Genomic DNA, 22,775 nt, shown 5'->3' with positions numbered 1-22,775 from the left:
CAGAAATCCAGGATCAAGGCCCCAAAACATTTTGAACAAAGAGCACATATTGTAGCTAGCAAACAAGCCAGTCCTCTTCCACCCCAGGAGTGGGATACTTACTCTCTGGGTGCTGTGATCTGTTTAATTGCCTGTGTGGCAAGCTGCAGAAACTGCTTGGTGTAGGTAAATGGATAAACCTTGAAATCTGGCAAGGACACTCAGGGCCCATGGCAGATGGTCTCCCAACAACATACTATAAGATTTTCCTCCAGAAAAGCTGTGCCAATTTAAAGCTGTCTTTAGCTGTGTATGAAAGAGTTGTATGTCCGAAAAACTCCATTGCAAATGTAACCGAGAAACTAGGATTTAAGGGTTGATTTTGATTACTGAATCATCATATAGATTAGGATTTAAGGGTTGATTTTGATTACTGAATCATTATATAGATATTCCTTTCTGCTTTCTGGTATATTGGAGTAGACAGAGGGAAATATCTGAAATCTCTAAATTGTAATCCAGCTGCCTTGATCTCTGATGATTGTAAAGCCTTTATCTTTTGCCCCTGTGATTGTAAAAAGCTTGTGGCTAACCTTCAATTGTACACATTTATCTAGTTTCTCAACTTTAGAGTCTTGTAATCCCTAAAGACAGCCCCTAATGTTTATTAATGAAGGTCTTGGGGTGGGTTAGTTCTCCAACCCAGAACTAACCCACCCCAAGTCCAAAGTTATCTTGATAACAGAGACTGATCTAACCAAAATGGGCGCACCTGACATGTGCAGTAGCCTAGACTTCAACCTATAAGTTACACCTCATTATAATAATAAAAATCATGTCCATCATCACAGGAAGGCTACCGTTTTCTTACATATGTTCTGTGACTCAGCATGCTCAATAACTAGATCACCTCTAATTGCATCCTCTGGGGCCACTGTGCTTAATATCCTAAACCCTGCCCATCTTTTTCTCTAATAATACTATCAGGATTACTGCAGTTTTGGGAGACAGATTTTGGGTTGATAGGCCGTCTACTCTCCTTCTAAGTGCCAAGTAATAAACTTTTTCTCTCTTTGAAACCCTGGTGTCTCAAGAGTTGGTCATTTGGAGTGCACCTGAGCAAAAGAACCCACCACCTTTGTTCATTAACATCAATATGGGGTTATTATCAATCTTTGCGATGTTAGCCAATTTGATGGGTAAAAGATGACATTATTGTGGTGTTATTTTTCATTTCTCTTCTAGGAGAACTTGATCATCTTTTCATGTGTTTGTTTGTAACGTGGGAACTTTTCTTGAAAGCTTAACCCCTACTCCCCACATTTCTCTTTCCATGTTCCTGACTTGGGGTGTGTGTGGGGGCGGAGGATGAGCCCATTCTTCCTCTCCTTTCCATGCTGGATGCGTTTCCACCGTGAGCAATGTCTACTCATTACCATCCGGTTGACTGCTGCGTTTCCCTTCAACTCGCGCTGTGCGAACACGAACTTCTGTCATATGATGTATGAAGCCCTTCCCTCTTGGTCTGTTTGTTCGCTGGTTTCAAAAAAGCCCCGAGTCAGGGCACCACGACATTTCTGTTTTCTTATACAGGAACCAACTCTGCTTCTTGAAGGAGGAAGTAGAGTTAAGAAAGCTCTTTCCTGTTAGCACTTTAGAATGGAATTCAAACATGTCTTTCATTTTCGCAGATTAATCAATTTGGATGGCTCCTTTTCTGCTGCCACAGAATCTCTGGGCGTCAGTTCTCATCTGTAAAGCAAGGCGGCCAAATATCTTTCCGGAAAGTATTTGTCAGCTTGGCTACAAAGGTGCTTAACCCTAAAGGTTAAGGTATGTATTGAAGAAGTGTCATTAGCTGTAAACACAAGCTGGGGCTCCTTCTGGTCAAGACTTCTGCCAACCGGGCCTTGTCCCTCCTAACGCAGATTGGTTTTAGTATAATGGTCAGAAAATAAAAAATAAAGGAGTAACTTGGGTCCGAAACGCCCCAGCCTTTGTCACCCTCCATCCTCTGCATTCTCCCTGGTTGCTCTGTGCTCCGGCGGGTGGTGCGCGCGCCGGGCCATCCGGCTGGGTGGAGAGGGCGGGGGTAGGCACCGGCCCGCCCCGGCCCGCCCGGGCCTATCGGGGCGCTGCGGCCGACGTTCCCGCGCGTGGGGGCACGGAGCTCCAGGCGACTCCGGGGCCAATGGGCGCGCGGTCCCGCCCGCCGAGCTCTCGGGGTTGGGGCGGGCGCGGGGCGCCGAGCGCGGAGGCCGGCGCACCATGGCTTCGGCGCGGGAGGGCCGTGTGGGCATTGTGGGCAGGTAAGGGGGGCCGACCCCGCCGGACTCGTGCCCGGGGCGCAGCTGGGGGTGGGTGCGCTGCTGCCCAGGACCCCCGCGGGCACGCTAGCACGAGGGATGGGAGCGGCTCTGGCATCCTCAGTTTCCCTCGTCCGAGGGCTTTCGGTGCCATTTGCCGTCCCTCCTCCCCACAGCTCAGCCGCGTTTGGGCGAGTGGTCGTGGTTGTCTGGCAGCCACCCGGGATTCTCCAAGCAGATCCACTTGGGTGGTGTCTTGTTTCCCTTCGCACAGATTTACACAGAGGTTCAGAAAGCTGACAGTGCAGGCCATGGTTTGAAATTCAGATCGTGGCTTGAATAGAAACGGTGCGGTGCATTCTAGCGAGTAGGCATGTAAACGTCACAGTCATTCATACACGTGTTAACTCATTTAATTCTGGCAACAGTTTTGCCTGAATTGTATCATATTCCATTTTCACGAATGAGAAAACAGAAGAAACAATTTACCCGGGTCACAGTCAGGGAATGACAGAGATGTGGCTCAAGCCCGGCAGTGAGGTCTGGGTGGGTGTCTAACCGCAGGCCGGGACAGGTGCCATGCAGGAAACCTGGGTTGGATTCCCACCCATACACTTCCCAAACAAACAAACAAACAAAAAACCAAACAAACAAAATTAAACAAATGGTACTGCAAATAAGGGAATACTAACTAACATGGAAAAAGAATGAAGTATGACCCTTGCCATATAGCATGCAAAAAAAAAAAATGAACAAACAAAAATAGGGGAGCATTTATCTAAACCTTTTCGTTGGTAAACTATCATATTAACATATTAATAGTTGCTAGTGGTAGTTAAAAGCAACCTTAAAAAAATGTTTTAATTGAGAAGTCTTCACACACATACGTTCCATACATGGTTCTGGGAATTCTGTCCCATGTTGCCAGGGAGATTTACACCCCTGGGAGTCATGTTCCGTGTGGGGGTGGGGTAGGGTGGGGGAGAACAGTTAGTTCATCTGCCAAGTTGGCTTAGAAAGAGAGAAAAGTAACTTTTTGGTGGCACCCTTCTGTACCTTTTATGCCATCAATGTGTTGGCCTGACCCTCCCCCTGTCCAGTTTAGAACTCATGGAAAGCAGGAGTTGAGATGCTTCCTGTCAGCTTCCTTCTGCTTACCCAGCAGTGGTATAAACAGAGACTTTGTCCCTCCCAGGCACGTGGGTGCCTGTAGTTATGCAGGGAAGGAATATGAGATGCACTTTGTACCAGCTATGGTAATTATGCCCATCTTGCATTTTCATTGTTTGTATATCTTCCACCATGCCTGAGAGTAGTGTTCTGCACCTAATAAATGTTAAGTGAAGTTCCAAGTTGATTGTACAGTTATCTGGCAGTGGATGGTTCCTGCAGAAAGGAGTTCAGTCTACTGAAAAGAGATGGGGACTGTCAGGTTATTTCTGATTCCTCGAGGATGCTGACAAGCAGGTTTGCAAACTTTAATGACCACAGAAATGACCCTGAGCCTGCCAGGCATGGGCCTGTTTGTTTGAGTGTCCTGTCTATCCCCAAACCCTCACATCTCTACAAACTCCCATTGCTGATTCTGGGTGGTGCTGGTTTTCCACCCTCCCTCCCTTCCTCTCTTCCTTCCTTCCTTCTGTTACTGTTACTGCACAAAGGCAATGGATTCTTTCGCCCGATGCCCTCAAATGACCAATTCCCGAGATACCAGGGTTTCAAAGAGAGAAAGAGTTTATTGCTAGACACAAAGCAGGAGACCAGATGGCCTATTGACCTACAAATCTGAGTCTCTGAGTTTAGGTGGTTCAAGACTTTTATGGATTCAAACAAGGGGAGGTGGAGTTGTTACCATTACAGCAGTAAATATGCACAGGGCCTCACTAGGCTAGAGTAGCCATTTTAATAGTTAGTATAAACAAGGGTGAGACTAGTTCAGTTTCAGTAATTTCAGGTATTAACTTTTCCTATAATATAGAAAGAAAAAACATCAATATAGTTATATTAGCTAGGGTTCTCTAGAGAAACAGAATCAGCAGGAGATATCTATAAATATAAAATTTATAAAAGTGTCACACACAACCATTGGGATGTAAGAGTCCAAGGTCTGTAGGGCAGGCCGTGAGCTGGCAGCAACAGCGAAGGTCCTCAACGAACTCTCAGAAGAGGCTGGCTGGCTGAAGCAGGAAGAGAGACTGTCTCTTCTGAATCCTCCTTAAAAGCCTTCTGGTGATTAGGTTAAGAGTCATTGCAGACAACACTCCCTTTAGCTGATTGCAAATGCAGTCAGCTGTGGATGCAGCCAACGTGGGTCATGATTTAAGTCCATGAAATGTCCTCATAGCAACAGACAGGCCAGCGCTTGTCTGAGCAGACAACTGGGCACCCCCACCTGCCCAAGTTGGCAATGAACCTGACCATCACAGTTTATATTCTTTTTTTTTACTTTTGCTACTAAGTCTGTGGCATGTCTCAGTTTAGACTAGCCACTTCTCACATGCTTAGCAGCCACATGTGGCTCACAGTTCCCGTACTGGGCAGTGCAAGTAGACGCAATCAAGAAAGCACATTGTCAGAAAGGTTCCTTCTCTCTCCCTCCCCCTGTTTTGTGGCGTCCCCTGCAGGGCAGGCATTTTTGGGACATACTTGTACTTATTTTCAGAATTTAAGTCAAATTGTGGGAGAAGGTTTATTTAATAGGTAAACCTCTTGTGTTCCTCTTTGTGGAAAGCCTTTTCCATAAAAATAGCTACAGCCTGATGGGATTTTATAGTGCAATCAAGGCCTCTCACCCTTTATCTTTGTACAGACTGCCTGCATTTCCTGTTTTCCTTGCCTTGTATTTTAGTTCCTTTTTCCTATGCACCGATCCCTCTCTGTTTCACTGTGTCACATACACAGGATGTAAGGGGGCTGAAAAGATAGAAGAGTTCTGCTGCCCTGGCTGCTTTAGATGCTGGATGTGGGAGCTGGTCAGCTCAAAGGGCCAGTGCCTGCTCAGCATGTCATTTACATATATATGAGATGGGTCATTTGGTAGCGTTGTGGTATTTTCTTAAAAACCCAAGTAGAAAGTAAAAAAATTACTAAAAAAAAAAAATTAATGAAGAATGCTATGCATTCAGAAAAGTACATAAGTCATAAGTATGTAGCTAGAGAAAATATGACAAGGGAATGCACACCACTGTAACCACCACAGTGAAAATAGTCATCATTCCAGAGCTAGGTGGCATTAAGGCTTCTTTTTTTTTTTTTTGCATGGGTAGGCACCGGGAATCGAACCCAGGTCTCCGGCATGTCAGACGAGAACTCTGCCTGCTGAGCCACCGTGGCCCACCCACATTAAGGCTTCTTTTATGGTTAAATAGTTTAGCATATGTACCAAACATTATGATAACGACAACAGGAAGAAAAATGTTTCAGGTCAGTGGCAGGCCGGAAATTGAGGACAGGCATGATTGTGAATTGGTTTTTTAACTAAATGTTTTACAATTTCCAAATAGATTTCAAAGACCCATTAAAATGGCAGTTCTGAAACACACACACATGATATGCACACATCCATGCACAATGTATACACATATATGTATGTACATGTGTATATATGCCCTTTGAAAAAGAAAAAGAAGTTTTCGTGCAGATATTGTCCTTTTGTGTCCTTTTCAAACTCTGACTTGCAATTAATAAGATTTTCCCCCTTCATATAGTCTAGAATAGCTCTGTCCAATAGAATTTTCTGCCATGACGGAAATGTCTGTTTCCATCTAAGACAGTAACCACTATCTACGTGCAGTTATTGAGCTCATCAAATGTGTCTGACTTTTAAATTTTATTTAATTTTAGTTAATTTAAATTTAAATAGTTACATATGGCTTGCGTGTGCTGTATTGGGTAGTGCAGGTTTAGAGCCCTGAGAATGTAACTGAAAATGTACGTGTACATAATACATAAATTCTGTATTAATTGTAAAAGATTTCAATATTGTAGAAGAGTGTGAAGTAAAACATACTATAAGTCCTACTCTCTTATCCAGGGTATCCTTTCAGATTTATAAATATACCAGCTTGGTTGATCAGAGGTGATTTTAGCTGCTTTTACTGTTTTCTTAACAAATGTTTCACATAGATACCTTGTAACAAGCACTAGCCCCTCTCAATTAGCTTAAGTGAGCATGGGTGAGAGTTTTGATGCTTGGATAGCCCTTCTGTGGCCTTGGCAGGATTTTCAAGTCAATAGAAGGTCCACCAAGCTCTTCCCTTCAACAGCTTGGCCCCCAGCCTTACAGAAGTTGTGGGGTTTTAAATGTCTCTGGTGTAAGATAAGTCCAGTGATCAGAGCCTGAACTATAGCTTGCTGAATAAGAGGGACTGCAAGAGGGCAAGAGAAGACAGAGAGGGGAAAATACTACCAAGAATCCATCTTCTGCTTTTCCAGATCCCCTTCTCCAAAGCAGCCCATATGATTGCCAAAATGAAGTACCACCATGTCTGAGATGATCTTACCCTAAGTCCTGTCCTCTTATGTGTTGGGTCTACTTGCAATCTTGTAACTTAACCTGTTGTTGTTTTCTGGATGCTGGCAGAAGACATGAGACTCCTGAGCCAGAAACAAAGGTGTTTTTAATCATAGCACAGAAGGCAGCATGAGCATCATGTTTGCTTGGTGTCCCTTGCTCCCCATATCCATGGGAGTGACATGGAGGACCCAGATGGATGCACACGCAGGGGATTGCATTATAGGAGAGGAACATTGAGTTTTGGAACCCATTGTTCTTTGTCCTAGAGAGACAAATTACATCATCCCTCAAGCTGCTTGCTTTAAACACAATTCTGAGAAATGGTCCAGATGCAGGATGACCAGGGCCTTGCAGTCTTGGCATACCCATGAAGACATTTAAGAGTGCAGGAGACCCATGGAGATGGGTCAGCCAACATTGGACACCTGACTCTATGCACACCGTCCTCTTAGCCCTTCTGAAATGTGGAATATCTTGCAACTATTAGATCATCCCTAATAGCTGGATCAAAATTCCAGAAGCTTCCAATCTAGAGGACCCCTAGGGAACTCTGTTAATTTATCTTTGGTTTTATGAGGAGTGCTGGGGACAATTTGTGGACCAGCTGTAACTTTCTTTTGATATTCCAAGTAGAATTGGAAAACCTCAAGATTGAAAGAAAAGTAGGATCTAGTCCAAACACTCACCCAACAGATGATGCCAACATTCTCACCAAGTGATTATGCTGTCTCTGTTCTGATGTCTCTGGTTCCAGGAATTTGCCACCTGTCTGATTTTCACCTAAATAAAGCTGGTATAGCTCTCAGAAGTGCAGGTTCCCTTTTCCTGAAGAGCAGCATTCTTCAGAACAAGACCCAGGCAAGAAATATTTGCAATAGCTCTTGCATTTACCACTGTTCCTCTCTGAAGGGGATTGTACCTTTAAGCATACAAATATACAGCTATATCTTCTGTTCTGAAAAATATCCTCGTGACCCCATTCTTCCTTCAGATGCTCCCACATTTTTTCTAAAAGCTTGCCAAAATTGTCTATATTCCCTGTATTCAATTCCTATCTTCCCAACCACCCTCCAGTCCCCCAATCCTAACTTTGTATTGTGAGAAAATTTCAGACTATGATAAAAGTCGAGAGACAAATACAATGAACTCACATATGATGATTCAAAAATTATTAGCACATGACTAATTTAGTTTTATTCATGGTCCCTTATCATGGTCATTTTGAAGCAAGTCCAAGATATCGTGTCACTTTGTCTTTAAATATGTCATTATGTTGTATATTTGAAAGATAAGGACTGTTATTTAAAAATAAAACTATAACCAAAATTCTTTATTCCTTCAAATAATATATTCAAATATCCAGTCGGTATTAGTTGTGGTAGGCTGAATTGTGTTCTGCAATTTAGACATGTTCTTAATCTTAATCCACAGTCCTCTGGGTGTGAATTCATGGTGAATAGGATCTCTTGAAGATGTTTTGTTTTAGTTAAGGTGTGGCCCAAAGAATGAGGTTGGTTTTTAATCTGGATTACTCGAGTGCTTGAGAAGAGGAAGAAATTCAGATATAGTTAGAGAAAGGGAGAAGCTGGAAGCCAGAAGTCAACAGAACATGGAAAAGAAAGCAGCGAACATCACCATGTGATAGGAAAGCCAAGGTACCCAAGGATTGCTGGCCAGCCCGAATGCTACCAGCCCTGCGAGGATACAGGCCTTCTTGCCAGTGCTTTAATTTGGACTTCTGGCCTCTGAAACTGTGAGCCTGGACCTTCCTGTTGTTCAAGCCAACCTGTTGTATGAATTTGTCATAGCAGTCTGGCAAATGGAGATGGTATTCAAAATTCCTGATTATCTAAAATTTTTTGCACTTATTTCTATTGAGTCAGATTCAGATAAGGGCCACACATTGTATTTGATTGTTATGTCTCTTAACTCCTTAGAACTATTGGTTCTTCCTTTTTTTTTTAAAAACTTATCTGTTGACAAAATTGGGTTTTTTGTGCTACAGAATTTCCCACACTCTGGATTTTGCCGAATGTACCCCCACAGTGTCATTTCACATGTTCCTCTGTTACCTGCATTTCCTGAAACTAGTTGGATTTTAGAATTGGAGATAGACAGGTTTGAATGGGTTTTGTTGCATATGGGCTCTGTGAACCAATTTGCTATAGCCCCTTATCTGGAAAAGTCACCTGATGATCATCTAGACACATACATATTGGGGAGAGAGAATCCTTTGTCTCCCTTATCTCTGTCTGAGCACCCACTCATATTTCCACAAGGGAAATACTTATGGAAAGAATTCTGATCATATTTCAAGGCAACGCCTACCTTACACTAATGTGATATTTGTTTCTCCTTTGCCATTCTACATAATCACATTTAGGTGCTCACTAAGTATTATGGCTTTGCATTTGTGTGGCAGTTGGTTTTCAAAGCATGTTCACACACATTCAATTTTTTTTAATTTTTAAAATTTTTTTTATTAATTAAAGAAAAAAGAAGAATTTAACACAACATTTAGAAATCATTCCATTCTACATATGCAATCAGTAATTCTTAACATCATCACATAGATGCATGATCATCATTTCTTAGTACATTTGCATCGATTTAGGAAAAGAACTAGCAAAACAACAGAAAAAGATATAGAATGTTAATATAGAGAAAAAATAAAAATAATAATAGTAAAAAAAAAAAAAGACACAAACCAACAAACCAAAAGACAAACAAAAAAAAAAGCCTATAGCTCAGATGCAGCTTCATTCAGTGTTTTAACATGATTACTTTACAATTAGGTATTATTGTGCTGTCCATTTTTGAGTTTTTGTATCTAGTCCTGTTGCACAGTCTGTATCTCTTCAGCTCCAATTACCCATTATCTTACCCTGTTTCTAACTCCTGCTGGTCTCTGCTACCAATGACATATTCCAAGTTTATTCTCGAATGTTGGTTCACATCAGTGGGACCATACAGTATTTGTCCTTTAGTTTTTGACTAGACTCACTCAGCATAATGTTCTCTAGGTCCATCCATGTTATTACATGCTTCATAAGTTTATTCTGTCTTAAAGCTGCATAATATTCCATCGTATGTATATACCACAGTTTGTTTAGCCACTCATCGGTTGATGGACATTTTGGCTGTTTCCATCTCTTTGCAATTGTAAATAACGCTGCTATAAACATTGGTGTGCAAATGTCCGTTTGTGTCTTTGCCCTTAAGTCCTTTGAGTAGATACCTAGCAGTGGTATTGCTGGGTCGTACGGCAATTCTATATTCAGCTTTTTGAGGAACCGCCAAACTGCCTTCCACAGTGGTTGCACCATTTGACATTCCCACCAACAGTGGATAAGTGTGCCTCTTTGTCCGCATCCTCTCCAGCACTTGTCATTTTCTGTTTTGTTGATAATGGCCATTCTGGTGGGTGTGAGATGATATCTCATTGTGGTTTTGATTTGCATTTCTCTAATGGCCAGGGACATTGAGCATCTCTTCATGTGCCTTTTGGCCATTTGTATTTCCTCTTCTGAGAGGTGTCTGTTCAAGTCTTTTTCCCATTTTGTAATTGGGTTGGCTGTCTTTTTGTTGTTGAGTTGGACAATCTCTTTATAAATTCTGGATATTAGACCTTTATCTGATATGTCGTTTCCAAATATTGTCTCCCATTGTGTGGGCTGTCTTTCTACTTTCTTGATGAAGTTCTTTGATGCACAAAAGTGTTTAATTTTGAGGAGCTCCCATTTATTTCTTTCTTTCTTCAGTGCTCTTGCTTTAGGTTTAAGGTCCATAAAACTGCCTCCAATTGTAAGTTTCATAAGATATCTCCCTACATTTTCCTCTAAGTGTTTTATGGTCTTAGACCTAATGTTTAGATCTTTGATCCATTTTGAGTTAACTTTTGTATAGGGTGTGAGATACGGGTCCTCTTTCATTCTTTTGCATATGGATATCCAGTTCTCTAGGCACCATTTATTGAAGAGACTGTTCTGTCCCAGGTGAGTTGGCTTGACTGCCTTATCAAAGATCAAATGTCCATAGATGAGAGAGTCTATATCTGAGCACTGTATTCGATTCCATTGGTCGATATATCTATCTTTATGCTAATACCATGCTGTTTTGACCACTGTGGCTTCATAATATGCCTTAAAGTCTGGCAGCGCGAGACCTCCAGCTTCGTTTTTTTTCCTCAAGATACTTTTAGCAATTCAGGGCACCCTGCCCTTCCAGATAAATTTGCTTATTGGTTTTTCTATTTCTGAAAAATAAGTTGTTGGGATTTTGATTGGTATTGCATTGAATCTGTAAATCAATTTAGGTAGGATTGACATCTTAACTATATTTAGTCTTCCAATCCATGAACACGGTATGCCCTTCCATCTATTTAGGTCTTCTGTGATTTCTTTTAACAGTTTTTTGTAGTTTTCTTTGTATAGGTTTTTTGTCTCTTTAGTTAAATTTGTTCCTAGGTATTTTATTCTTTTAGTTGCAATTGTAAATGGGATTCCTTTCTTGATTTCCCCTTCAGCTAGTTCATTACTAGTGCATAGAAATGCTACAGATTTTTGAATGTTGATCTTGTAACCTGCTACTTTGCTATACTCATTTATTAGCTCTAGTAGTTTTGTTGTGGATTTTTCAGGGTTTTCGGCGTATAGTATCATATCGTCTGCAAACAGTGATAGTTTTACTTCTTCCTTTCCAATTTTGATGCCTTGTATTTCTTTTTCTTGTCTAATTGCTCTGGCTAGAACCTCCAACATGATGTTGAATAATAGTGGTGATAATGGACATCCTTGTCTTGTTCCTGATCTTAGGGGGAAAGTTTTCAATTTTTCCCCATTGAGGATGATATTAGCTGTGGGTTTTTCATACATTCCCTCTATCATTTTAAGGAAGTTCCCTTGTATTCCTATCCTTTGAAGTGTTTTCAACAGGAAAGGATGTTGAATCTTGTCAAATGCCTTCTCTGCATCAATTGAGATGATCATGTGATTTTTCTGCTTTGATTTGTTGATATGGTGTATTACATTGATTGATTTTCTTATGTTGAACCATCCTTGCATACCTGGGATGAATCCTACTTGGTCATGATGTATAATTCTTTTAATGTGTTGTTGGATTCGATTTGCTAGAATTTTGTTGAGGATTTTTACATCTATATTCATTAGAGAGATTGGTCTGTAGTTTTCTTTTTTTGTAATATCTTTGCCTGGTTTTGGTATGAGGGTGATGTTGGCTTCATAGAATGAATTAGGCAGCTTTCCCTCCGCTTCAGTTTTTTTGAAGAGTTTGAGCAGAGTTGGTACTAATTCCTTCTGGAATGTTTGATAGAATTCACATGTGAAGCTGTCTGGTCCTGGACTTTTCTTTTTAGGAAGCTTTTGAATGACTGATTCAATTTCTTTGCTTGTGATTGGTTTGTTGAGGTCATCTATTTCTTCTTGAGTCAAAGTGGTTGCTCATCTCTTTCCAGGAACCTGTCCATTTCATCTACATTGTTGTATTTATTAGCATAAAGTTGTTCATAGTATCCTGTTATTACCTCCTTTATTTCTGTGAGGTCAGTGGTTATGTCTCCTCTTCCATTTCTGATCTTATTTATTTGCATCCTCTCTCTTCTTCTTTTTGTCAATCTTGCTAAGGGCCCATCAATCTTATTGATTTTCTCATAGAACCAACTCTGGTCTTATTGATTTTCTCTGTTGTTTTCAATTTCATTTATTTCTGCTCTAATCTTTGTTATTTCTTTCCTTTTGCTTGCTTTGGGGTTAGTTTGCTGTTCTTTCTCCAGTTCTTCCAAGTGGACAGTTAATACCTGAATTTTTGCCTTTTCTTCTTTTCTGATATAGGCATTTAGGGCAATAAATCTCCCTCTTAGCACTGCCTTTGCTGCGTCCCATAGGTTTTTGATATGTTGTGTTTTCATTTTCATTTGCCTCGAGGTATTTGCTAATTTCTCTAGCAATTTCTTCTTTGACCCACTCGTTGTTTAAGAGTGAGTTGTTGAGCCTCCACGTATTTGTGAATTTTCTGGCACTCCGCCTATTATTGATTTCCAACTTCATTCCTTTATGATCCGAGAAAGTGTTGTGTATGATTTCAATCTTTTTAAATTTGTTAAGACTTGCTTTGTGACCCAGCATATGGTGTATCTTTGAGAATGATCCATGAGCACTTGAGAAAAAGGTGTATCGTGCTGTTGTGGGATGTAATGTCTAATAAATGTCTGTTAAGTCTAGCTCATTTATTGTAATATTCAAATTCTCTATTTCTTTATTGATCCTCTGTCTAGATGTTCTGTCCATTGATGAGAGTGGTGAATTGAAGTCTCCAACTATTATGGTATATGTGTCTATTTCCCTTTTCAGTGTTTGCGGTGTATTCCTCACGTATTTTGGGGCATTCTGGTTCAGTGCATAAATATTTATGATTGTTATGTCTTCTTGTTTAACTGTTCCTTTTATTAGTAGATAGTGTCCTTCTTTGTCTCTTTTAACTGTTTTACATTTGAAGTCTAATTCGTTGGATATTAGTATAGCTACTCCTACTCTTTTCTGGTTGTTATTTGCATGAAATATCTTTTCCCAACCTTTCACTTTCAACCTATGTTTATCTTTGGGTCTAAGATGTGTTTCCTGTAGACAGCATATAGAAGGATCCTGTTTTTTAATCCATTCTGCCAGTCTATATCTTTTGATTGGGGAATTCAGTCCATTAACATTTAGTGTTATTACTGTTTGGATAATATTTTCCTCTACCATTTTGCTTTTTGTATTATATATATCATATCTGACTTTCCTTCTTTCTACACTCTTCTCCATACCTCTCTCTTCTGTCTTTTCATATCTGACTCTAGTGCTCCCTTTAGTATTTCTTGCAGAGCTGGTCTCTTGGTCACAAATTCCCTCAGTGACTTTTTGTCTGAGAATGTTTTAATTTTCTCCCTCGTTTTTGAAGGACAATTTTGCTGGATATAGGAGTCTTGGTTGGCAGTTTTTCTCTTTTAGTAATTTAAATATATCATCCGACTGTCTTCTAGCTTCCATGGTTTCTGCTGAGAAATCTACACATAGTCTTATTGGGTTTCCCTTGTATGTGATGGATTGTTTTTGTCTTGCTGCTTTCAAGATCCTCTCTTTCTCTTTGACCTCTGACATTGTAACTAGTAAGTGTCTTGGAGAACGCCTATTTGGGTCTATTCTCTTTGGGGTGCACTGCACTTCTTGGATCTGTAATTTTAGGTCTTTCATAAGAATTGGGAAATTTTCAGTGATAATTTCTTCCATTAGTTTTTCTCCTCCTTTTCCCTTCTCTTCTTCTTCTGGGACACCCACAACACATATATTTGTGCGCTTCATATTGTCATTCAGTTCCCTGATCCCCTGCTCAAATTTTTCCTTTCTTTTCCGGATAGTTTCTGTTTCTTTTTGGAATTCAGATGTTCCATCCTCCAATTCACTAATTCTAGCTTCTGTCTCTTTAAATCTACCATTGTAGGTATCCATTGTTTTTTCCAGCTTTTCTACTTTGTCCTTCACTCCCATAAGTTCTGTGATTTGTTTTTTCAGTTTTCCTATTTCTTCTTTTTGTTCAGCCCATGTCTTCTTCATGTCCTCCCTCAATTTATCGATTTGGTTTTTGAAGAGGTTTTCCATTTCTGTTCGTATATTCAGCATTAGTTGTCTCAGCTCCTGTATCTCATTTGAACTATTGGTTTGTTCCTTTGACTGGGTCATATTTTCAATTTTCTGAGCGTGATCCGTTATCTTCTGCTGGCGTCTGGGCATTTAATCAGATTTCTCTGGGTGTAAGACCCCGCAGGTTGAAAGATTTTTCTGTGAAATCTCTGGGCTCTGTTTTTCTTATCCTGCCCAGTAGGTGGTGCTCGTGGTGCTCGTCTGTCTGCGGGTCCCACCAGTAAAAGATGCTGTGGTTCCTTTAACTTTGGAAAACTCTCGCTGTGGGGGGGGGGGTCGCCAGCCGAAGCAGCTTGGGGGGGTGCCAATCCGAATCTCCCAGCCAGCCCGGGGATCCGCATGTGGGGAGGGTCGCCGGCCTCTGCGGCTTGGGGGAACGCCTGTCCAAATTTCCCAGCCAGCTCGGGGTGCCAAGCGTGGCGGGGGGGCGCCAGCCACCGCGGCTTGGGGAAGTGTCTATCCACCGTTCCCAGCCAGACCGGGAAGCCACGTGTTTGGAAGGGATCCCGGTCACCATTCTCTGCGGCTTGGGGATGTCCGATCCAATTCTCCCAGCTGGTCCGGGAGGCCGTGCGTGGGTGGGGGCACCAGCTGCCGCAGCTTGAGGGGACCGCCTGTCCAATTCTCCCAGCTGGCCCGGGAAGGAGGGAGGGAGGGACTCCGGTCGCCTGCCACCCCGGCCCGGGGAAGCCCACGCCCCTCGGCGATCTCACCCGAGCGGGTTTTCCCAGCCAGTCAGCCGTTCCAGAATGGTGTATGCTGTCTTCTTGGTCTCTGTCATGGCTCCGGGAGCTGTTCTGAATTGTTTCTACTTCTCTAGTAGCTGTTCCGGAGGAGGAACTAAGACCTGCGCGTCTTACTAAGCCGCCATCTTCTCCGGAAGTCGCTCTGGCGCAGGGTGCGGGGGACCCAGGAAGATGGTGCCTCTTCACATTCAATTTTTTATAACAGCTTTATTGAAATATAATTCACATGCCATGAAAGTCACTATTTTATTATGAGAAATACCTAGAAGAAGCCAATTTCATAGAGGCAGCTGGTAGATTATAGGTGAGCAGAGGCGGGGGGGTGGAGGGAGGGGGGAAGGAGTTCTTGCTTAATGGGTACAGAGTTTCTGTTTGAGGTTATGAAGAAGTTGGGGTAATGGATGTTGATGATAGTTGTACAATATTGTTAATGTAATTAATACTACTGAGTTGTACATTTGAAAGTGGTTGAAATAGGAAATTTTGAGTTGTCTAGATTACCATAATGAAAAGTTAAAAAAAATCAGTATTTTAAAATGTGCAGTTTAGTGGTTTTTAATTTAGTCACAGAGTTGTGCAACCATTACCAGAATAAACTTTAGAACATTCTTATCACTCCCAAAACGAAACCTTGTAGTCATTCCCCATAACCCTTCCCTCTCCAGCATGGAACAACTGCAAATCTACTTTCTGTCTCTGGATTTTTCTATTCTGGAAATTTCATATAAATGGAATCGTATAGTATGTCTAGCTTCTTTTGTGTGCATGTCTTCAAAGTTCATCCATGTTGTAGCATTAGAACTTTCATTCCTTTTAGTTGCCAAATTATATTCCACTGTATAGCCATTTAATGGAATTTTGTAGTACATTTTATTTACCCATTTGTTAGGTGATAGACATTTGGATTGTTTCTGCTTTTTTGGCTACTGAGAATAATGTTGTTAGGAATATTTGTGTACGAGGTTTTGCATGAACATACATTTTAATTCTCTTGAGTATATACCTAGGAGTGTAATTGCTGTCCCATATTCATTTAAAAACTTTTTTAGAAGAATTTTAGATTTACAGAAAAGTTGTGAAAATAGTTCCCAGATACCCCTTTACCCAATTTCTTTTATTATTAACATCTTACATTAATATGTACATCTGTTGCAATTAATGAACCAATATTTATGCATTATTATTAACAAAAGTTCATAGTTTATTCATAGTCCCTTAGTTTTTCCCTGATGTCCTTTTTCCGTCCTGGGACCCCATCCAGGATACACATTATATTTAGTCATCATGTCTCCTTAGACTTTTCTTGGCTGTGGTAGTTTCTCAGACTTTTCTTGTCTTTTGAGACCTTGACAATTTAGAGAAGTAGTACTCAGGCATTTTGTAGAATGTCTCTCAACTGGAATTTGTCTGATGTTTTTCTCATGGTTAGATTGAGGTTATGGGTGTTTGGGAGGAAGGCCACAGAGGTAAATGTACCATTCTCATCACATCGTACCAAGGGCATGTACTATCAGCTTGACTAATCACTGTTGGTGCTGACCTTGGTCATGCGCTGCGTAGTGTTTGTCAAGTTTCTCCACTGTAAAGTTTCTCTTTTTTCCTGCCTTCCATCCTGTACTCTTTGGAAGGAGATCACTGTGTTCAGCCCACACTTAAGGGGAGGGAAGTTATGCTTCCCTCTCTGAGGGTAGAATATCCTCCTAAATTATTTGGAATTCTTCTGCAAGAGACATTTGTCTCTTCTCCCTCCTTTTAAAAATGTATTCAAGATTTATTTATATCTTTATGGACTCATGGATATTTATTTTATACTTTAGGTTGTTATCCAACTTTACATTCTTTTGTTGCTCAAATTGTTCCAGCTTTGGCCATTAGCAGTACCTTCAGTTGACTCTTGATTCTCTTTGACATGCCACCATTAGTGTGTGTGCTTCTGAGCACTTCCTTACTTTCTGGTGCTACAAGATGCTCTTGGCTCATCTTGTATTTTCCCTGTCACAGTCATAGAATCAGCCATTTCTCCAAGGAGCCCTGGCCACTTTTATTGGAGAATAGGATTAGAAACTGCTCTAGTTTGCTATCTGCTGGAATGCAATATACCAAAAACAGAATGGCTTTTAAAGTGGGGAATTTAATGAATTGTTAGTTTACAGTTCCAAGGCTGAGAAAATGTCCTAATTAAAATAAGTCTATAGAAATGTCCAATCTAAGGCATCCAGCGAAAGATACCTTGGTTCAAGAAGGCCGATGAAGTTCACAGTTTCTTTCTCAAGTGGAAGGGCACGTGGCAGACACAGTCAGAGTTTCTCTCTCATCTGGAAAGGCACATGGTGAACATGGTCAGGGTTCCTCTCATCTGGAAGGGCACATGGCGAACATGACATCATCTGCTAGCTTCTCCTGGCTTCTTGTTTCATGAAGCTCCCCGGGAGGCATTTTCCATCTTCATCTCCAAAGGTCACTGGCTGGTGGACTCTACTTCTCATGGCTATGTCATTCTGCTCTACTCTCTCTGAATCTCCTATTCTCCAAAATATTTCCTCTTTTATAGGACTCCAATTAACCAAAAAAGACCCACCCATATGGGTGGAGACATGTTGTCATCTAATCCATCTTAACAACCACTCTTGACTAAATCACATCATCCAGGGAGATGATCTGATTACAGTTTCAAACATACAGTATTGAATAGGGATTATTCTACCTTTATGAAATGGGATTTTGATTAAAACATGGCTTTTCTAGGGGGCATACGTCTTTTCAAACCAGCATAGAAACCAAGATATGGGTACTAGGCTGACTCCATATGTTCTTTTTAACCCTCTGAACAACCCATGTAAGCATTCCATGTCTTTTATATCTTTGCATTTTCCAGTAAATCTGAAACAGCAGCCATAGTGTAGGATTAAGAGTAAGGACTCAAGTGTCAGATTGCTTCGCTCAATATTATAGCACTAGCACTTACAAGTCAGTGTTGCCCTAGCCCCTCTGTGACTTAGCATCCCTTTGTATAAAATGGAAATAATAAGAGCATCTATTTTGTAGGGTTGTTGTAAAGATTAATAGAGGTTAATGCATGTTAAGTGTTCAGTGGTGCCTGGCACTTAATAAATCCTCAAATGCAGTTGGTGGCTGTAGTCATTACTGATTTGAGGAGGGCAGGACAGATACTGTCTTAGTTCTTCAAGTTAAGGCACTTGCCCAAGACCATCTTCAAATGGGGGTTTAGATGGGGGCCTTTTGTGTCCATGACATCCTGCTACTGTAATGTTTTATTCAAGTGGTAACCACTAGAATATGCTCTTTGAGCCAGGATTCAGGAACCTCTATGTGAAAACAGATGATACTTCAAACAAATACAGTTATCAAAATATGACATCTTAAGGTGTTAAATATTTTAAGAATAAGATGAGGTATAATTTTAGTAAATTTCATGTGGATGAGGAATGCAAAGCTGTTCAGTCACAAAGATAACTCAAGCCTTTCTCACTTTGCTTTCGTCATAGTGGACTCATTGGGCAAAGCTGGGCAATGTTGTTTGCCAGTGGAGGCTTCAAGGTAAAGCTATATGATATTGAGCAACAGCAGATAACGAATGCCCTGGAAAACATCAGGTAAGTCAGCTGACTCCTTCCAAGGGGAATGGAAATGGCTCTGTTTCTCTCTCTTGTTCCTGCTTATCATATTCTCAAGATTATAAAGGTGTGGTTTCACTCTTTCACTTGGTGGCAATTGTGGTGCCTCTGAACTGGGAAGGCTTGGCCTCAGGTGGATGAACTGTGAAGTAAGACTGGAGAAGGGGTGGAGAAAGGATAGTGAGGAAAAAAGCCTTAGGATTATAGGGATATGGGACGAAAGAGGAAGCGCTGAACCTGAATCTTACGTTTCAAGCCCGAATGAGTTTGTAACCATCTCTTGCTTTGTCACGTGAGGTTGGAGGCCAGGGCTCTTTCCATGTTCTTTCCTGGCAGGAGGAGTCCGCTTTCACCATATATTAGAGCTACATGGTGTTAACTTTTAGGATTAGCAAGCCTCAGGTTCATCTCAATCTATTGACCTGATGATGGCAGGGCCCAAATTAAAATATCCAGATTTTGGTTTGAGATTTAGAACTCATGGGAGAGGACAGAACTGCAGTTATTTATTCTGGTATAGTAACTGTGACAACTGTAATGGTTAAAAACATGAGAGTGTATGAACTTACCAACTGCTGAGTGCTAAGAATGCAGAGGGATGAGTCTTGGGAATAGTAGTCATGTGGGATAGAAACAGAATAGGAACCAAAGAAAAAAGCCAAAAACAAGGAAGGTCAAAGATAAATGAACCAAACTAAATTAGTGTTCCAGAAGTCCAAAGCACCCCCATTTGCCTAAGGTAACTATTTCTGAACACAGTTTTGACCATGGTCTTGTTTGGCTAGTTCTTCTTCCCTGGGGGTGGAGATCTGTTAACATGTAACTTAAATTTGCTTTTCTGGGTAACACACATATTTTTATTTTATCGTTTACTTTTTTTAAAAGATAAATATTTAGGGTATGAAGTTAATTATTATATGGTTGTGCCAAGATAAAATGTCAATCCGTAAAACAAAATGAAATGTCAAACAAAACCCCCAAAATAAAACCACCGTCACAAAGCCCTACTATGCTTTATTCTGTACTGTTTTGGAAGGAAGGGAATTGGCATTTCAATACCTGCTGCATGCAAGGTATGAACTGTTTGCTAGGAATGCATAGGTGAACAAGACAGACACATTCCTGCCCGTGATGGAACTAAGAGTCTAGTAATCTTACCTTACTAATTCTCACGATGAACCTTATGAATCAGATATTATCATTATATTTTTATGAGGAAAGTTGGGTCTACAAATGGTCAGTAACCTACTCAAAGACACAGACACAAGATTCCATCCCAGATCAATCTGTTGAACAAAGACATGTTCAAGGCGGGCAGGTCTAAGCATCTTCAATATCATCTACATTATCTGCTTTGTAGAGATTCTGAAAATATTACTTTCAGCATAATACTTTGTATGTATACAAAATAATAGATATTTTATTTACATTTATAAAGAATAATAATAAAAGATACTACCATCCAACTTAAGATTTAGAACATTATTAATATCCTGTGTGTACCTCTTGGATCTCATCCCCCTGTCTTCTCACCAGAGGTAACAAAATATCCTGTATTTTGTATTGACCATTATTTTACCTTTAAAAATTGGTTATATGTATATATGTAATGCATATATATGAACAATGTATGTTTAATTTTGCTTGTTTTCGAGATCTAAAAGAATGATGTTTCTGAGAGTCACCCATGTTATTGCTTGTAGCTATAGTACATCTCTTTTCAATACCATATTATATTCCCTTGTATGCATTTGCTATAATTTATTTATCTACCCTCCTCTTGATGAAAGGTATAGCTATTTCCAATTTGGAGCTAATGTAAATAATATAGCCATTAATATTCTTATGTATGTCTCCTTATACATAAATGCAAGAGTTTCTACAGGGAACATACCTAAGAATGAGATTTCTACATCTATTCTCCCTTCTGGAATTCTGATTAGATGTATAATGGACCATCTCATTCTGGCTTTCATGTTTAGTCTCCCTTTCATGTTCTCCATCTCTCTGCCTCTTTTGAATACATTCTGTATATTGTATTCTGGATATATTCTTCAGATCTTTCTTCCAGCTCATCATTTCTCTTTTTAGCTGTGTCTAATCTGCTACTTAAACCATCTACTGTGTTTATTTCAGTAATTTCATCTTTCATTTCAAAAATTCTATTTGATTCTTTTCCATGAAAATGCCTGTTCATTTTTAATAATCACTTATTTGTTCATCTATGTGGCTTCATCTTTCAATTATTTGTGCATTTATTACACAGTTACTTTATAGTCTATATCTGGTAAGTCCAGTGTATAAGGTTGTCTTAGATCAAGTTCCTCAGTCTCAGACCCTGAGATGAGGATTCCTGTGCAAATAATTTATAAAGAAAGTACTCCCAGAAGAAACAAGTGGGGGATTAGGAATATAGGAAGAAGCCAATTAAGGAGAAGTCCCAGGTGCTACAAACTTCCATGGGAGTTCTGGAGCAAAAAGTACACTGCAAGGTAGGTAGCCCTTCAAAGCAAGGAAGCTGGGGGAGGTCAAGAAAGTATTCTGAAGAAGGCTGCAGGCATGAGCCTCTAGGGGACAAAAACTCAGAAGCTGGGGGATGGGCACACTGTACTGGCAGAAAGGGATTCAAAGGGATCTAGATGGAATAACAATGGCCTCCAGTACAGAAATCCTTGGGGATTTTAAATCAAGTTAATGTTTTTTTCACTGACTCACTTATCCATCCTTTCATTCTTTCAAAAAGATTTATTGAGCACCTACTATGTGCTGAACAGATTTTAGGCCATAGGGATTAAGCAGGGAACAAAATAAACTTTATCTCTGCCCTCAAAGAGCTCATATTTTATGGGGCTAGGTATGGGGTAGAGAAGTAGATAATATTAATAAGTTAGTGAAATATATGGTATGTCAGATCAAGATTTGGCAGACTATAGCCAGCTCCAACTGGCTGTGGCCTGTTTTGTATGGTCCATGAGCTAAGATGGACCAAACAAAACAGGTTCATGTATTTGGTTGATCCAAGCCTGTGGAAAGTCTGTGGCCTAAATGGATATAGTTTTCTCTGTAGTGGATTTTCTTTTGCCATCTACCAACCACTGTTTCCTTGTCCAAGGTCTAGGGATTAAACTAGGCATTCTGGTATATCAAAGGGCATTATCAAGAAAGTAAAAAGACAACTTAGAGAATGGTAGAAAATAATTGCTCACCATGTATCCAATAAGGAGAAATATCCAGAATATATAAAGAACTGCTACAACTCGATAATAAAAAGACAAACAACTCAATTAAAAATGGGTAAAGGACTTATATAGACACTTTTCCAAAAAGGTATGCAAGTAGCCAGTAAGCACATCACTGGTCATCAAGGAAATGCAAATCAAAACCACAGTGAAATACCACTTTATTCCCACTAGGTTGGCTATTATTTAAAAGAACAGACCAACAAAAGTTAAGAAGGATGTGGAGAAATTGGAACCCTCATACATTGCTGGTGGGGTTGTAAAATGGTGCAGCCACTGTGGAAATCAGTTTCATGGTTCCTCAGAGAGGTTAACATAGAATTACCATATGACCTGGCAATCCCACTTCTTGGTATAAACCCAAAAGAATTGAAAACAGGGACTAGGACAGATATCTGTACACCAGTGTTCATGGCAGCATTATTCACAATAGCCAAATGTTGGAAGCAACCAAGTATCTATCAGGAGTTGAATGGATAAACAAAATATGGTCCATACAATATTATGGCTGAATAATATTATTCAGCCATAAAGGGGAATGAAGTTCTTATCCATGCTACACCATGACTGACTTTGAAGACATCATCGAGTTGAGTTGAATTAAGCTGAGTAAAATAAGCCAGATACATATTGTATGATCTCACTTATATGAAATAT

The 22,775-nt window shown here is 40.3% G+C and overlaps 1 protein-coding gene across 2 annotated transcripts in view; it reads left to right on the top strand.

Moving 5' to 3' along the window:
- The first annotated feature begins 2,204 nt into the window (after positions 1-2,204).
- Positions 2,205-22,775, top strand: part of CRYL1 (crystallin lambda 1) — a 137,714-nt gene continuing 117,143 nt past the window's right edge. Inside the window, exons 1-2 of one of the 2 annotated variants that reach the window (XM_077158802.1) lie at positions 2,205-2,288; positions 18,751-18,858. In XM_077158802.1, the coding sequence (XP_077014917.1) occupies positions 2,248-2,288; positions 18,751-18,858 (149 nt within the window). In that variant the 5' untranslated portion in view covers positions 2,205-2,247. The remainder of the gene's footprint in view (positions 2,289-18,750; positions 18,859-22,775) is intronic. The other variant, XM_077158803.1, reaches the window with a different exon arrangement.

This window comes from Tamandua tetradactyla, chromosome 4, assembly GCF_023851605.1.
Source record: "Tamandua tetradactyla isolate mTamTet1 chromosome 4, mTamTet1.pri, whole genome shotgun sequence".
NCBI lineage: Eukaryota > Metazoa > Chordata > Mammalia > Pilosa > Myrmecophagidae > Tamandua > Tamandua tetradactyla.
The sequence above is the reverse complement of the archived record's forward strand: the minus strand, read 5'-3'. Positions and strand labels throughout refer to the sequence as shown.